The 17,992-nt window shown below is 45.2% G+C and overlaps 1 protein-coding gene across 5 annotated transcripts in view; it reads left to right on the top strand.

Annotated features, from left to right (window-relative positions):
* The window catches only part of TENT4A (terminal nucleotidyltransferase 4A), a 96,737-nt gene extending 87,183 nt beyond the window's left edge, over positions 1–9,554 (top strand). For 4 of the 5 annotated variants that reach the window (XM_077810813.1, XM_077810811.1, XM_077810809.1 and 1 more), the window contains one exon: positions 7,296–9,554. In XM_077810813.1, the coding sequence (XP_077666939.1) occupies positions 7,296–7,481 (186 nt within the window). In that variant the 3' untranslated portion in view covers positions 7,482–9,554. The remainder of the gene's footprint in view (positions 1–7,295) is intronic. The other variant, XM_077810810.1, reaches the window with a different exon arrangement.
* Positions 9,555–17,992: the final 8,438 nt, after the last annotated feature.

The following is a 17,992-nucleotide window of genomic DNA, read 5'->3' as shown; positions in this document are numbered from 1 at the left end:
CTTGTTCATGTGAATGCAGGGTTTCACTTTGACCTACAAAAGACTCTGAATTGATAGGCGACCTTGTTAAATGCAAGATGAATCTTCTGGTTTGGGATTCCGTAAATCATTTTTTAAACTCTAATTCTGAGTTTTTCTCCCTCTTCAGACAGGTGCTTTCCAAATACTCTAATATAGTAGCTTTTACATTTTGCTGACATGGAGAACAGAAGGGAAGGGGAAAAGATGTAAAAACATATCAGAGTTTCAAGGGCATCCAGTGTCTTAAATGCCATCTAATATGGCAGCAGTTCTCAAACTTCAGCAACTAGAGGACCCCCATTTTTATTTTAAATTTTTCGCAGATCCCCAAGGCCCCACCCCAACTCTTCCCACCCCTGTCCTTCCCCTCCCCCGAGCGCACCCTGTCCCCACTCCTCCCCCTCCTTCCCAACACCTCCTGCATGTTAGGGGACCGAGTGTACTCCTGTGGGTCTGCGGACCCCAGTTTGAAAAACAATGTAATATGTCATAATCTTAGGGTACGTCTACAGTGCGAAATTATTTAGAAATTATTCTATTCGAATTTCCGGAAGCCGTTTTGGCGTGCAGATGGTGGTGTTGGGCCAGGTTCATGCCGTGGAATGCTGATTCTGGCCCCGGGAAACAAGCACAGATTGGTGGGACTGCGTAGTGTTGCAGGTATGGGATGATTCCCAGTGGCTGAGAAACTTTCGTATGCGTAGGGCCACTTTCATGGAACTTTGTGACTTGCTGTCCCCTGCCCTGAAGCGCAAAGACACCAAAATGAGAGCAGCCCTCACAGTTGAGAAGCGAGTGGCCATAGCCCTGTGGAAGCTTGCAACGCCCGACAACTACCGATCAGTCAGGAATCAGTTTGGAGTGGGCAAATCTACTGTGGGGGCTGCTGTGCTGCAAGTAGCCAATGCAATCATTCACCAGCTGCTATCAAGGGTAGTGACTTTGGGAAATGTGCAGACCATTGTGGATGGCTTTAATGCGCTGGGGTTCCCTAACTGCGGCAGGGCAATAGAACGCATATCCCTATCTTGGCCCCGGAACACCGGGGTGGCCAGTACATAAACCACAAGGGGTACTTTTCCATGGTGCTGCAAGCACTGATGAATCAGAACGGACATTTCACCGGCATCAACGTGGGATGGCCGGGAAAGGTGCATGACACTGGTATCTTCAGAAACTCTGGTCTGTTTGAACAGCTGCAGGAAGGAACTTACTTCCCAGACCAGAAAATTACCGTTGGGGATGCTGAAATGCCTATAGTTATCCTCGGGGACCCAGCCTACCCCTTAATGCCATGGCTCATGAAGCCGTATGCAGGCACCCTGGACAGTAGTAAGGAGCAGTTCACCTATAGGCTGAGCAAGTGCAGAATGGTGGTAGAATGTGCTTTTGGATGTTTGAAAGCGCGCTGGCGCAGTTTACTGACTTGGTTAGATCTCTGCATAACCAATATTCCAATTGTAATTGCTGCTTGTTGTGTGCTCCACAATATCTGTGAGAGTAAGGGGGAGACATTTATGGTGGGGTGGGAGGTTTAGGCAACTCGCCTGGTGGTCAGTTTCGCACAGCCAGACAACAGGGCCATTAGAAGAGCACAGTAGGGCACGCTGCACATCAGAGAAACTTTGAAAGCCAGTTTCATGACTGGCCAGGGTACGGTGTGAGAGTTGTGTTTGTTTCTCTTAAAGTTACCCGCCCCCTATATATATATGAAAGGAAATAAAGTCACAATTGTCACAAAAAACGTTCTTTATTATTTGTTGCACAAAAGATTGAGGAAAATCAGAAGCTAGATGGGGGGGGGGGTATTGTGTTAGGGGGTGGAGGAGGAGGGAAGGACAGGTCCAGAAACCAAATCAAAATTTAGGATATGTCAGCTTTCTGCTGCTTGTGCAATCCTCTGGGGTTGACTGTGTGCGTCCCCGTAGCCTCTCCCCCCCACCTCACCCCACCCTTGTGTTCTTGGGCGTCTGGTTGAGGAAGCTGTGGAACTTGGGGAGGAGGGAGGGCGGTTATACAGGGGCTGCAGCGGCAGTCTGTGGTCTTGCTGCTTTTCCCGCATTAGATCCACCATACAGCGGAGCACGTCAGTTTGCTCCCCCATGAGCTTGACCATAGCATCCTGCCTGCTCTCATCATGCACATCTCTCCTCTCTTCGTATTCATGTAATGGTTTACGCGACCCCGCAATTGTTTGCCACCGCGCATTCAGCTGGGCCCTATCCATGTGGGAGGACTACATGAGCTCAGCAAACATGTCGTCCCGAGTTCGTTTTTTCTGCCTTCTAATCTGGACCAGCCTCTGGCACGGAGTAGATAGGAGCCGCGTTGAAACATTTGCACCTGCTGCGGGAGGAGAAAAAGGGAGGGTAGTATTTTAAAAGATACATTTTAGAGAACAAAGGGGACACTCTTTCTCAGTGAAACAGGCAATTCATAGTACACAGCACATGTTCTTTCTGGACAAGGTCTCATTTTGCCTCTTATACTGAAGTGCTTGCCACTTTGGTGTGAGTAAGCCATCACATGCAGCTGGGCAACAGAATTCAGCTTGCAGGCAGCTATGGTAAGCCCTAGGGGCATGCGGGGTTCTGCTTCTTCCGCATTCATTTCAGTGCTTTCAAACTGCCCGGCCCCTTTCCCGTAGCAAGCAATGCCTGGTGGGTTTGCCATATAAAAGGAGGGCCTGTGGGCTCTCTGGGATGATCACTTCACACAACACCCTCCTCTCCCTTCCCCCCCCACCCTCCCAACACATACACCCACCCACCACGTGACTCCGATGAGGCTCTGAGCAGGGATGAGTCCTTTAAACTAAACACGAACAGCGCAGCGCGGCTGGGTTTCCCCCCACCGAATGCCTCCGATTAAGCTATCACTCACCAGAAGTGCCTTCTCCAGGGTCATGGTTCGGGAGCATGCCTTGGGAGTGGAGGGAGGCTATTGGCTCCAGTGTTAAGCATAGTTCCTGGCTAGGGCGGGAAACAGCTTCCCCACTTGCCACCTGTGCACTGTCATCGTCCTCCTCCTCCAAAAACTCATCATCCTCTCTCTGTGCTACTCCCCCCTTGCAGGTGTTCACGGACAGTGGTGGGGTAGTGGTGGTGTCACCCCCCATAATTGCATGCAGCTCATGGTAGAAGTGGCCTGTATGAGGCTGTGACCCAGAGAGCCCATCCGCCTCCCTGGCTTTTTGATACGCTTGCCTGAGCTCTTTGATTTTTGTACGACACTGCTCTGTGTCTCTGGAGTAGCCTCTTTCCGTCATGGCCCTGGAGACTTTAGCATACGTATTTGCGTTTCTTTTTTGGAACGTAGTTCTGCCATAACAGATTCATCCGTCCCACATGCAATGAAATCCAGTACCTCCCGCTCGGACCATGCTGGAGCTCATCTGCGAATCTGGGACTGTGTGGTCGCCTGTGATGGTGGACTCTGCATGGTCGCCTGTGCTGATGGTGACCAAACAGGAAATTCAAAAGTTTTCGGGGCTTTTACTGGCTACCTGGCTAGTGCATAGTTGGTTGGTTGGTTGAGAGTGTTGTCCAGAGCAGTCACAGAGGAGTATTCTGGGAGAGCTCCCGGAGGCCAATTACGTCTAATTGCGTCCACAGTACCTGTAATCCGGAACTGTGATCTCTATTTTAGCGCTACTCCACTTGTCGAGGTGGAGTACAGAAATCAGAATAAAGAGCCCTTTAAATCGAAAAAACTGGTTTGGTGATGTGGACGGAATCAGTTTTATTTTGAAGTAACTCGGCTAATTCCAAAATAACCACGTACTGTAGACCGGGCCTTACTCCGACCTGATGCATTCATTCATGCCTTATATTCGCTTCCTCAATTTGCAGTTTCTCTTTGGTGGAAACTGGATAGCAACTTTCTTGGTGATAAATGCCATTGTTGTTGTGGCAAAGAGTCCTGTGGCACCTTATAGACTAACAGATGTATTGGAGCATAAGCTTTCATGGGTGAATACCCACTTTGTCAGATGCATGGTGTTTGTTTTGTTTGTAATGACCATATGTTCACTGTTACCGTCCCTAAATGATTAGTGTGCTATGGTTACTGTTTACTATTTCCCATGAGTATGAACTTCTGTACAGAGCAGTGAGTTTATCATGGGAGAACAACAAACAGTTTGCCTGTAATTTTGATTACTCCCATATGAATCTACTGTACTAGACAGACGTATGTATACATACAGGATATGAAATACTAAGTCTGGTTTAACATGGGATTTGATTATCTTCCAGCTGTGGCAAGAGGGGATGGAGCCTGAAGTTAAAATGCCGCACTATCATAATGTCTCAAATTGTGTTCTAGTTTTCTCTTTAGTTTTGGCTGTATTAGTCTGGGGAAGAGAGTGGCCAGTTCATGCATATTGCCAACAGGCTTTTAATTTAAAAGAAGAGAAATTCTGCTTCCACTCAATTAGACTGGATAAGTGAACATGAATGAATATTTCTGTCCAGGGCGATGAATCTAAAGATGCCAAAATTACAGATAAAATTGATATTTTGTCTTTATCAAGCTACAAAGAAGGGACTTACTTCCTGACTTCTGGTCACTCTGTAGCCAGTACCTAATCACATGAGTCTTAACGTTTTCCATCACTCTTCAGCCCCTCTTGTGACACTAGGAGGCTTGCTTTTTAGGGGTAAGAAGCTACTCTTCAGGCTGACTGAAGACAGCAAGCTCTTTGTGATTAAGAGCCCAATACAATTACTCTTTATGACAGAAAATCTAGATTAACTTTGCATCTATCCATGATAAGATTTCTAGTGTTTTATATAGATCTTGGAAATGCTGTGAGAAGGACAATTGTGCCTGCCTTGGATCTCTCCAAACACTGCTATTTTTAATCTATTTGCATCTATAGCTCATTATGTAAATGCAGCAAACTTTGTACAAGTGAGGCCAAGAAGTGCAGCTAGAAGTTGTCGTCTTAACTTTTTGTAGGATTTTTCCACTCTCCAGCTAACAGAATTGCTATGTTTATGGTATATACTTTGGGTTTTTCCTTCAGCCTCAAGTCTTGGTGCTTCATTATCAGAAGTATTTCCTAAAGAGCCAGGATGAACTTTCTGCTCTCTTCTTGAGGATCTGTCTAGAGGGCAACTTTACTAACAAAAGAAACGGATTCATTTATTTACAAACTTTTTTAGAACAGAAAATATACTGTGTAGGAGCCAAGAGCTTTGGCTTAATTCCTAATAAACATTACCTTGAGTTTGCTACTAATGAGAACACCACTGAACAGCATGACTTCTTGCTTCAAAAGCAAACCACTAAAAATTTAGTGTCTCAGAAGCTGTCTGTTTAAAAAAAAAAAAAAAAAAAAACCCTAAAATTCACATGGTACGTTAGTAAAGTTCAGTGTTTGAGCCACAGTCCTTAGATTGATGAAGTAATACTTTTGGCAAATGCTTGATCTTTTGGTGATCGTATATTTGGGTAAACATTTGGACACTCCAGTCTTCTCCAGAGTTGGTGCTTCAGGAGTTCTGTCTCATCTCCCTGTCTTTCCTGATTTTTTTAAATAAAGTATAACCATTTCTAGTCTCTGGATTGCCAGGATGTCTTGTGCAAATAATAATGGGTGTATTATCAAGGTCAGGCTTTATTTGGCTAACTTAGGCTGAGACTAATATGGTAATATCAAGCACCAAGTCTCAAATCCAAGAACAAAGCTTTCTAGCTGCCTGATTAGGTTGACTCGCTTTTTTTATATCCTGAATTTTTCATGACACACAGACTTATTCTTTGTATTATCATAGCACCTAGGCCGGTGGTCTGAATGACTACTTCTGGATAAAGGCAGGAATATACATACTGCACCATAGTCCTACACTAGTTCCAAATGAGTTAGTTTAGATTAGGTAAAAATGTGTTTTCTGTTGGCATTATTAATGAGCCCTATCGTGCACTCATTGAAGGAGTCTTCCCATTTACTATTGACCTCAACAGGAGATGGAATGAGCTCTGTACTTCCTGCTACAGTTGCTTTCTTGCCACCCTGCAGCTCATTTTAAACTGCAGCTCGTTAATTTCCCCTTAGGTTTGTAAGTTCACTTTTTTCATCTTTTTCTACTAGATGCAGTCATGTTGGCCTCTCATCTATTTTAATATGGTGTTTGAATAATAAAATATGAGCTAGATAAACTTGATGTAGGCTTAGTTGTACAAATAGACACCGTTTCTAAGATTTACACAATTGCTGTTACTTCGGACTGATGTGGAAATATGTCGTCAATTAGTTGAAGAAACTTAATTATTCTAAGAAAGTAATGGACTAAGTCTTGTAGATCCTGTACACACATGTATGCAGGTGATTTATACTGGTAGTTAAAATTCTCTGCAATTATGAAAGCCTGTTGTGAAGATTTTCTTAAACTAAAATAGGTGGTAATAAAAGGTAATGAATAGATTTGATAACTTAGATTGATAGCGTCCTCCTTTTGAAGATATCCAAATGCACTATAAAATTATTTGTCTGCATGAAAAGGAGCCTCTGGTCATGCTTCATAGCATACTTATTTCCAAGGCCTTGTGATAAACTGACTTGAGCTGACGGTATTATCAAAAGTAATACCTTATTTTGTTTCAAGGCCTCCTTATTCAAGCAATATCTCACTTAACGTGGACACCTGTTCACAGTTAACTTACTATAGGTGAATAGACTATACCCATGTCACCCGAGATGGTAGCAGATTTACACTGGCTGCCATTAAAACTTTTGCCAGCAGTTACTATGCCATGGTATCTGAGAACATAGTTAACACCTATCCCAGGCACAGGGACTTTGTGTGGTATCTCAGATACCAGTGTGGTAACTGCTAGTAAAAAGTAAACATTTCACCAGCAGTAACTGATCCTATATTTAACATTTATTTATATTCGTACTAAGTCTCTACAAAAAACTAACTAAATGTGAAACCAATTAATCACATCGCTAGTCAATATATTTAGATGAACTGTATATTTAATGCAAAACTAAAGGGTGCTTAGGACACTTGCCTTTGACCTAGTACCTTTACATTTGAGGAGTATACTTCAGAATACACTCCCTTCCGTAATGGTGGTAGTGCAAGCTAGTTTCCACATTTGACTAAAATATACAAGAAACACCCCATTGGAGAAAGATATTGTTACTTGTTTTGATACATGTTCTGACAATGAGTAGCACATTGAGAAAGTACAGCTGGTTAGAGAATTGATGCACTTTGTTTCAGCTGACTATAGTACTAAACTGAACACTTCTGTATTTTTAGCAGCACAGTGGAATGAAATTCTCTATGAAAGGAGCTCATAATCCTAACCAAGGGAATGGCTACAGTCCAGTCAGCAGTGGAGGTGTGAGGCAGCCAGTTGGCAACAGAGGACACCACCAATATAATCGTAACATCTGGCGAAGAAAAAAACACAGAGACAGTTTGCCTATTAGTCTCAGCAGATAATGGCTAATGCCAGGATGATCTTCCCCCATTTTACAAACTGAAGCTGAGTGAACGATACTAGACGAGGGAATGGAGACCAGCATTCAGCACATCAGTTTGTGGGTGTTGCCAAATATCTGCAACTGACTTTTTGCATGTTTCTTCATGTGGTGGTGAAGTCCATCTTAAAGTAGTTGTGCTTATTTGTGAAGCCTTATTAAATGTGGAAGGGGTTTTTTGTTTTGTTTTGGTTTTTTTGCCTTCCCATTAATACTCAGACAGTGCTGAAGCAGCTCTGGCCTTAGAACTGCAAGGACATTATAAATACTGTAGCGTTTTTTCTGTAGCTACATCTGTTCCTTTGTGGGGATTTTGTTTTGCTCTTTTGTTTGAGGAGCAAAGGAGCTTCAGGCCTTGACATTTTTTTTATTGATGATAAAATAGTTTTGCTGCCCCTCCTGTTTTAATTTCAAATTTCAGAACTTTTTTGCTCTGTAAATATTGAAAAAGTATAATTTGTGCAATAACTCAGAATTTTTAATTTAATTTCATTTTGTCACATAAGTTGTATCTAAAGGGAGGAGGTGGGTTTTTTTTGTTTAATTTACAGATCCTTTCCCAGGTTGTATTATCTAAGTTGGGTTCATAGTTTGGCAGTTTGTCTGAGCAGTGTTGCGAACATGACATCATTTTTGGTACTATTTGAGGCTTCTTGATTCACAATGAAAGTGCTGATTTGGCATATGGTTTTATGAAGGTATTAAGCTCCAAAGTGTTTTGACCATGCATTTTAGCTCATTGTCTGGCCTCTATCAGTTGTCTTGCTCTGACCAGTGGGTTTTAATTTATTCCTTGTAATAGACAACAAATCCAGCATTTAAAGTGCCAGAAATGTAACCTCTTGAGGTTGAAAAGGGGTTAAGTCCTGACATGAAATTTAAGAATTGTGAACTATATGCTTCTGTCGGATTTAGTAATGTAACCCATTAATGGTTGGGGCTGAACATCATTATTAAACAAAGGTACCCAGCTTGAAGAATGTGGAGAAAGGAAATATGTTGATTCCATTAAGGAATCTGTATAGCAGTATGCATTCGTTCTGTTAAGAGCAAATATATAAAGTACTTCAGCTGCTCTAAGCATTGCAAGAAGCATCTTTTAATGTATTGGAGGAGAGCACAGCCCAGTGTTGGACACAATCTGTGGCTGGCACTTAATTTACAGATGCATACAGGTATACTATGCAAGTGTGTATTGCCATGACAACCACTGTCTTTGTTAACTTTTTTGAACAAGGAAATATGCATCCTGCCTGACCCTGAGTTTTTAGAGCACCACAGTTGTCCTGGGGGTTAGTTGCATCTCACATGCCCTCTGACTTCCCATTTTTAAAATGAGGGTTCTTAATCCTGCTGAACACTACAGGTTAGTTATCTAAACTCTAGTTAGTGGGGAAAGCTGAAAAAATTCTATTACCATGACATCCAAATGTATAGAAGTGGAATATTTTAAAACTGATATCTGAATGTTAAGATAAAAATGAGGCGTCTAACATGATGAAGCTTTATAAAGTGCAGTTTGCCTTTGAAGCAGGACTAAACCATATTGTTACTACATCTCTCAGTTGCAAACAGATCTCCTTGAGACAAGAGGGGGCAACATTCCAAAGTAGAGTAGCACATTTGTCTGCAGTACTTAATGATCCAGATTTACCACAAATTATTTTTAAAAAATTGTGAACATATTCATTAACCAATATTTAAGGGCTGATACGTAGGCCTGTACTACTAATCTTTACACACTAGCAATATTGAGCATAAACCTACATTACGGAAACTTCAGAGGCTTTAGTTGGTGTCTTAACTAGCGTTCGTTTTAAAGCAAAATACATTTAAAAGGAAACAGGTATCATGTTCCATGTCAGTCATGGTGTACCAAATAAATTGGCCTGGCTACTGCTGTGGTTATGTGCTACAGGTTTAAAAAAAATCATGTTTAGATTTTTTTTGTGTGGACAACAATGTGGAAGCTAAAATTGACATATTTTTATGTAAAATTTTCTATTCTTTGATTTTTAATAAACTTTGGAGACCAGTTGTTGTTTTTGTGTGTGTGTGTATAGCTAGGTAGATATTCACAAGAAATCTAATGGAAGAGTTTAATTCACTCTTAACCCCACATTTTAACCTTTATTTCAAACATCTGCTTCAAAATGTTCCTATAAAACAATACATCTATTGTCTTTTAAATGTCTCTTAAAAGTCATACACCTTCCAAGAACAGTAGGAAGGGAAGATCTGGCTCAAAGGTGCTGAAATGTACTAGCACAGGTGTGTTACAGCATTGAACACTTAGTTGTATTTCAGTGTCTGTAGTGACAATGGTTTTTCATTAAAGCAACCATATATTATAACTTTGGCAAACTGTTCAGTAAATCTTCAGTTAAATTTCAGCTCTGTTTTCTTTGTCCCACTTCATTTGCATAGAATTATTTTGAAGGAAAAATACCTTGCTAACATATAGGGGTTTTTTAGCTTGCCATTTTGCTCTCAGCAACTGGTGCAAGGGTAGGGTTGTCCTGGCAGGCTAAAATAAACGTCAAAGAGAGGTTGCATGCTTAAGGTAAGGATGAAACACCTAGGGAAGAAGTATGGAAGGTATCTTGGTTTCTCATCCAAAGTGTTAACTTAAGATTCCACTGATCTAATGGAGATGGTGTTGCTGTAGTTTATCACATCACCTGTTCAGATGAAAATGCTTTTTGAGAGGAGGAAAACAATGTAATAGTAAATCTCATCAACCCATCTTGTGGTGGTAGCATCAGTGATAGCTATGATGGCAGTTCGAGTTAATTCTTCCTGCCATATGTCAGTTTGTTGCCATACACTCTTTTCTAAGTAAGTTGTCAGTTCTACTTGGACATTGCTTTTCTGTTCTCTTAATAGTTTTCTAATAGTACTGTAGATAGTCCCCTAAGAGATTTAGCCCAGGGGTGGGGCATGCCCCGATCCTTAGGCTTCAAGCATTATGATTGCTGCAAAAAGCCTATGCTGATCAGCAACCCTCATCAAAGCTGCTTGAAGTATTTGGGGGAAACCCATGTTAGCTATATGTGTTGTATCTGCAAGAGCTTAAAGCCAAGAAATAGAAAAGGAGCTGGACATAAGACTAAGAGTGATCCTCATGGAGTTGGCCCTCCCACCAGTCTCCGAGCCGCTGAGATCAGACTACGCAAGGAGCACAGTAGCATTGGTGCAAAGTGCGCTGCCAGCACTGCCCTCCTGATGCTGGTCCCGGTCCCTGGTACCTGCTAAGAAGCAGAGGAACCACACCAAGAAAGGGCGTTCCCTGACATCCCATATTGGAAAAGGAAAGTCCAAAGAGGAGCATAGGCCCGTGCTGGGCAGCATGTCTCTGGAGCCCAGCCAGGCACCTGCATCGCCAGCTAAGCTATCTACCGATGCACCATCAAGACGTAGTCATCTCCAGAGGGAAGCCAGCACTGGGGCCCATGCAATGCTCTCCGTCTGTGCAGCATTGCTCCCTCGAACCGCGGTGGTCAACGCTGAAGCAGTGATCTCCAGGGATGTGCTTCCAACCTGCCCCATACCAACCAGAGTTCCCAGCACCATTCGCCGGACTCTTAGCACTGGTCCCCTGTGGCATGGCATCGCTCACCCAGTGGTCAGCGCAAAGCCATAGTACGCCACCAGTCTCCAGAATCATAGCACCGGTTGTCAATGCAGGCATCGCTCCTCGGGGCAATGAGGTTCACCAGGATCCTGAGGACGTTGAGACGGGTCAGTCCCTAATGCCAAGACGTAGATCGCTGGACTCACAGCACCGATCCCCAGGGTCGAGGCAGTGTTCTCTGCCATCTCATTCAGTTGCCAGAGTTCCAGCACCATTCCCAGAGCTCTAGGTGTCAATCGCTGGTGTACTGTCGCTGATCCGCTGAGCTCCACCCCCAGTCCCTGGACAAGCAGCACCAGGACCCCGAGCCCCAGCCGAGCCAAGCCGCAGACTCCGGGATGGTAGGCGTGGAGGGGATATGGACGTAACATTGGCACCACAGTGGTCCTCAAGGCAGGAATTTTCCTCCTCTGTCTCTGAGGCTGAGGATATAGTGGGTCCCTCAGGTCAGGCACACCCAACCAGATCTGGAGGGGCTCCTCCAGGGCCATCAGGCAGAGCATGGCCCCAGGGCCAGTGGCCTACACCATGGCACTTTTGGAACCCATGGGGGTTCCCCCAGGTATTGAATAGCCAGGTGCAGTGTTTAGTGTCAGGGCCGTCAGGCAAGAGACTCCCATCCCGCTCCGGACTCAGAGGAGGGGTCTGAGCAAGGTGCCCAAGAGTACCCTCCGGCCTCAGTGGAGGTCTCCCATACGCGGGGGATGCTGAGCCAGACCCTCCCCCGCCCTCATCTCCTCGTCGTCCTCACCTAATGAGGCAGTAGTGGGACCATCCCAGACAGTGCCACAGGACGATGCTAAGGCACACCAGGATGTGTGTGATGTGATGTGTGTGATGCTAAAGCGGGTGGCGGCACACCTAGGATTGGAGTTGGTAGAACCCTCTGACGCTATTTGACATTCTGGCCACAGTGGCCCCGTCTAGAGTGGTGCTCCCGGTACACTAAGGATTAGTAAAGCTGGTGAAAGCCTTATGGCAGACACTGTCCTCTCTCCCACCTGTTTCCAAGTGTGCAGAGAGGAAGTATTACATCCTGGCAAAGGGGTTTGAATATTTATATTCCCACCCAGCCACAAACTCTTCAGTGGTCTCTGTGGCCAACGAGAGGGATGGGCAGGGGCCACCCAGCCCAACTCCCAAAAACAAAGATGGAAAGAGACTAGATTTATTTAGCAAAAAAGTTGATTTGTCAATTATTCATCTGACAGCTTCCAACTATTGAGTGGCAAACCATCAGGCCTTACTCAAGAGGTATGATTTCAACGTGTGGCAGTCTGTGGGCAAGTTCGTGGACTCGCTGACAGAGGATTCCAGGCAAGAGTTCCTGGCTGTTTTAGATGAAAGGACAAACGTGGCAAGGGCCTCCCTTCAGGCCGCCTCCAACACAGCAGACTCAGCAACCAGATCCATTGCTACGGCCGTGTCAATGAGGCGAGCATTGTGGCTGCTGTCTTTCTGGCTGTCAGAGGCTCAACAATCAATCCAGGTCCTCCCCTTCGATGGCCCAGCCCTGTTTGCAGAACAAACATACACAAGGTTACATGGGCTTAAGGACTCTCAGTCCTTGGGGTCTCTATACACCCGCGCCTCCTAGAAGGAGGGTCAAGCTGCAGCAACATCAAAGACCAAGCAGTCAGGTGTGACCAAAGTCCTACCACAAGAAGGGCAAGGGCTATCAGCACCATAAAGACCAACAACCAGCCCCTTCTTAGAATCATAGAATATCAGGGTTGGAAGGGACCCCAGAAGGCCATCTAGTCCAACCCCCTGCTCGAAACAGGACCAATTCCCAGTTAAATCATCCCAGCCAGGGCTTTGTCAAGCCTGACCTTAAAAACCTCTAAGGAAGGAGATTCTACCACCTCTCTAGGTAACGCATTCCAGTGTTTCACCACCCTCTTAGTGAAAAAGTTTTTCCTAATATCCAATCTAAACCTCCCCCACTGCAACTTGAGACCATTACTCCTCGTTCTGTCATCTGCTACCATTGAGAACAGTCTAGAGCCGTCCTCTTTGGAACCCCCTTTCAGGTAGTTGAAAGCAGCTATCAAATCCCCCCTCATTCTTCTCTTCTCCAGGCTAAACAATCCCAGCTCCCTCAGCCTCTCCTCATAAGTCATATGTTCTAGACCCCTAATCATTTTTCTTGCCCTTCGCTGGACTCTCTCCAATTTCTCCACATCCTTCTTGTAGTGTGGGGCCCAAAACTGGACACAGTACTCCAGATGAGGCCTCACCAATGTCGAATAGAGGGGAACGATCACGTCCCTCGATCTGCTCGCTATGCCCCTTCTTATACATCCCAAAATGCCATTGGCCTTCTTGGCAACAAGGGCACACTGCTGACTCATATCCAGCTTCTCGTCCACTGTCACCCCTAGGTCCTTTTCCGCAGAACTGCTGCCTAGCCATTCGGTCCCTAGTCTGTAGCGGTGCATTGGATTCTTCCATCCTAAGTGCAGGACCCTGCACTTATCCTTATTGAACCTCATCAGATTTCTTTTGGCCCAATCCTCCAATTTGTCTAGGTCCTTCTGTATCCTATCCCTCCCCTCCAGCGTATCTACCACTCCTCCCAGTTTAGTATCATCCGCAAATTTGCTGAGAGTGCAATCCACACCATCCTCCAGATCATTTATGAAGATATTGAACAAAACCGACCCCAGGACCGACCCTTGGGGCACTCCACTTGATACCGGCTGCCAACTAGACATGGAGCCATTGATCACTACCCGTTGAGCCCGACAATCTAGCCAGCTTTCTACCCACCTTATAGTGCATTCATCCAGCCCATACTTCCTTAATTTGCTGACAAGAATACTGTGGGAGATCGTGTCAAAAGCCTTGCTAAAGTCAAGAAACAATACATCCACTGCTTTCCCTTCATCCACAGAACCAGTAATCTCATCATAAAAGGCGATTAGATTAGTCAGGCATGACCTTCCCTTGGTGAATCCATGCTGGCTGTTCCTGATCACTTTCCTCTCATGCAAGTGCTTCAGGATTGATTCTTTGAGGAGCTGCTCCATGATTTTTCCAGGGACTGAGGTGAGGCTGACTGGCCTGTAGTTTCCAGGATCCTCCTTCTTCCCTTTTTTAAAGATTGGCACTACATTAGCCTTTTTCCAGTCATCCAGGACTTCCCCGGTTCGCCACGAGTTTTCAAAGATAATGGCCAATGGCTCTGCAATCACAGCCGCCAATTCCTTCAGCACTCTCGGATGCAACTCGTCCGGCCCCATGGACTTGTGCACGTCCAGCTTTTCTAAATAGTCCCTAACCACCTCTATCTCCACAGAGGGCTGGCCATCTCTTCCCCATTTTGTGATGCCCAGCGCAGCAGTCCGGGAGCTGACCTTGTTAGTGAAAATAGAGGCAAAAAAAGCATTGAGTACATTAGCTTTTTCCACATCCTCTGTCACTAGGTTGCCTCCCTCATTCAGTAAGGGGCCCACACTTTCCTTGGCTTTCTTCTTGTTGCCAACATACCTGAAGAAACCCTTCTTGTTACTCTTGACATCTCTTGCTAGCTGCAACTCCAGGTGCGATTTGGCCCTCCTGATATCATTCCTACATGCCCGAGCAATATTTTTATACTCTTCCCTGGTCATATGTCCAACCTTCCACTTCTTGTAAGCTTCTTTTTTATGTTTAAGATCTGCTAGGATTTCACCATTAAGCCAAGCTGGTCGCCTGCCATATTTACTATTCTTTCGACTCATTGGGATGGTTTGTCCCTGTAACCTTAACAGGGATTCCTTGAAATACAGCCAGCTCTCCTGGACTCCTTTCCCCTTCAAGTTAGTCCCCCAAGGGCTCCTGGCCATCCGTTCCCTGAGGGAGTCGAAGTCTGCTTTCCTACTTTCTTCCTACTTGGGATCTTCTCACTACCCTCCTGGGAACAACTAGGCATTTTGAGGATGCACCAAAGGGTGACCTCCCAATCTGCAGCCAGGACCCTGCACGCCTCTTGTTTTCAAACCGCCTTTTTGCTTTCCTCCCTACTTGGGCTGCTATATCCTGCAGTTTATTTCTTTGCCCCCCCCCCGACCCCGCCTTCCCTGTCCCTCTACAGCAGGGGTGGGCAAACTTTTTGGCCTGAGGGCCACATCAGGGTTCCCAAACTATATGGAGGGCTGGGTAGGGAAGGCTGTGCCTGCCCAAACAGCCTGCCCCCGACTGCCCCCCTCAGAACTCCCAACCTATCAAAAAAAAAAAAAAAAAAAAACACCTCCCTCCCCCCGCTCCTTGTCCCCTGACTGCCCCCTCATGGGACACCACCCCTACTCCTTGTCCCCTGACCACCCCTTCCCGGGAAACCCCGCTCCTAACTGCCTCCCCCAGGACCCCACCCCCTATCCAAACCCCCCTGACCCCATCCACACCACTGCTCCTCAATAGGCCCCCCAGGACTCCCACACCTATCGAACTGCCCCCGTCCCCTGACAGGCCCCCTGGGACTCCCACGCCTATCCAACATCCCCTGTTCCCTATCCCCAGACCGTGCCCCCCCAAAACCTCTGCCCCATCCAACCACCCCGACTGCCCCCTGGGACTCCCTGCCCCTTATCCAATCCCCCTGCTCCCTTGCCCCTTCCCATGCAGCTCAGAGCAGCAGGACAGAGCCGTGCTACCCAGAGCGCTGTCGGCAAGGCAAGCTGAGGCTGCAGGGGAGGAGGGACAGTAGGGGAGGGGCCGGGGGCTAGCCTCCCCAGTTGGGAGCTCAAGAGCCGGACAGGACGGTCCCATGGAGCAGATAGGGCCCACGGACTGTAGTTTGCCTACCTAGATTCATAGATATTAAGGTCAGAAGGGACAATTATGATCATCTAGTCTGACCTCCTGCGCAATGGAGGCCACAGAATCTCACCCATCCACTCCTGCAATAAACCTATCACTTAGTCTGAGCTACCGAAGTCCTCAAATCATGGTTTAAAGACATCAAGGTGCAGAGAATCCTCCAGCAAGTGACCTGTGCCCCATGCTACAGAGGAAGGCGAAAAACCCCCAGGGCCTCTTCCAATCTGCCCTGGAGGAAAATTCCTTCCCAACCCCAAATATGGCAATCAGCTGAACCCTGAGCATGTGGGCAAGAGTCACCAGCCAGATACCCAGGAAAGAATTCTCTGTAGTAACTCAGATCCCACCCCATCTAACATCCCATCACAGGCCATTGGGCCTATTTACCTTGAATATTTAAAGATCAATTAATTGCCAAAATCATATTGTCCCATCATACCATCTCCATAAACTTACTCAGTTTAATCTTGAAGCCAGACCTGTCTTGTTTGCCCCCACTGCTTTCCTTGGAAGGCTATTCCAGAACTTTACTCCTCTGATGGTTAGAAACCTTCGTCTAATTTCAAGTCTAAACTTCCCAATGGCCAGTTTATATCCATTTGTTCTTGTGTCCACATTGGTACTGAGCTTAAATAATTCCTCTCCCTCTCTGGTATTTATCCCTCTGACACATTTATAGAGAGCAATCATATCTCCCCTCAACCTTCTTTTGGTTAGGCTAAACAAGCCAAGCTCCTTGAGTCTCCTTTCATAAGACAGGTTTTCCATTCCTCGGATCATCCTAGTAGCCCTTCTCTGTACCTGTTCCAGTTTGAATTCATCCTTCTTAAACATGGGGGACCAGAACTGCACACAGTATTCCAGGTGATGTCTCACCAGTGCCTTGTATAACGGTACTAACACCTCCTTATCTCAACTGAAAATACCTCTCCTGATGCATCCCAAGACCGCATTAGCTTTTTTCACGGCCATATCACATTGGTGGCTCATAGTCATCCTGTGGTCAACCAATACTCCAAGGTCCTTCTCCTCCTCTGTTACTTCTAATTGATGCGTCCCCAGTTTATAACTAAAATTCTTGTTATTAATGCCTAAATGCATGACCTTGCACTTCTCACTATTAAATTTCATCCTATTACTATTACTCCAGTTTACAAGGTCATCCAGATCCTCCTGTCTGATATCCCAGTCCTTCTCTAAATTGGCAATACCTCCCAGCTTTGTATCATCTGCAAACTTTATTAGCACACTCCCACTTTTTGTGCCGAGGTCAGTAATAAAAAGAATAAATAAGATTGGTCCCCAAACTGATCCCTGAGGAACTCCACTGGTAATCTCCCTCCAGTCTGACAGTTCACCTTTCAGTATGACCTGCTGTAGTCTCCCTTTTAACCAATTCCTTATCCACTTTTCAATTTTCATACTGATCACCATCTTTTCAAACTTAACTAATAATTCCCCGTGTGGCACGGTATCAAACGCTTACTGAAATCTAGGTAAATTAGATCCACTGCATTTCCTTTGTCTAAAAAATCTGTTACTTTCTCAAAGAAGGAGATCAGGTTGGTTTGGCATGATCTACCTTTTGTAAAACCATGTTGTATTTTGTCCCATTTACCATTGACCTCGGTGTCCTTCACTACTTTCTCCTTCAAAATTTTTTCCAAGACCTTGCATACTACAGATGTCAAACTAACAGGCCTGTAGTTACCCGGATCACTTTTTTTCCGTTTCTTAAAAATAGGAACTATGTTAGCAATTCTCCAGTCATACGGTACAATCCCTGAGTTCACTGATTCATTAAAAATTCTTGCTGATGGGCTTGCAATTTCATGTGCCAATTCCTTTAATATTCTTGGATGAAGGTTAACTGCCCCACCCCCCCAGATTTAGTCCCATTAAGCTGTTTGAGTTTCGCTTCTACCTCAGATATGGTAATATCTACCTCCATATCCTCATTCCCATTTGTCATGCTACCATTATCCTTAAGATCCTCATTAGCCTTATTAAAGACTGAGGCAAAGTATTTGTTTAGA

The sequence above is a fragment of the Eretmochelys imbricata genome, chromosome 2, assembly GCF_965152235.1.
Source record: "Eretmochelys imbricata isolate rEreImb1 chromosome 2, rEreImb1.hap1, whole genome shotgun sequence".
Taxonomy (NCBI): Eukaryota; Metazoa; Chordata; order Testudines; family Cheloniidae; genus Eretmochelys; species Eretmochelys imbricata.
This window is presented reverse-complemented; position numbering and strand designations above follow the sequence as displayed.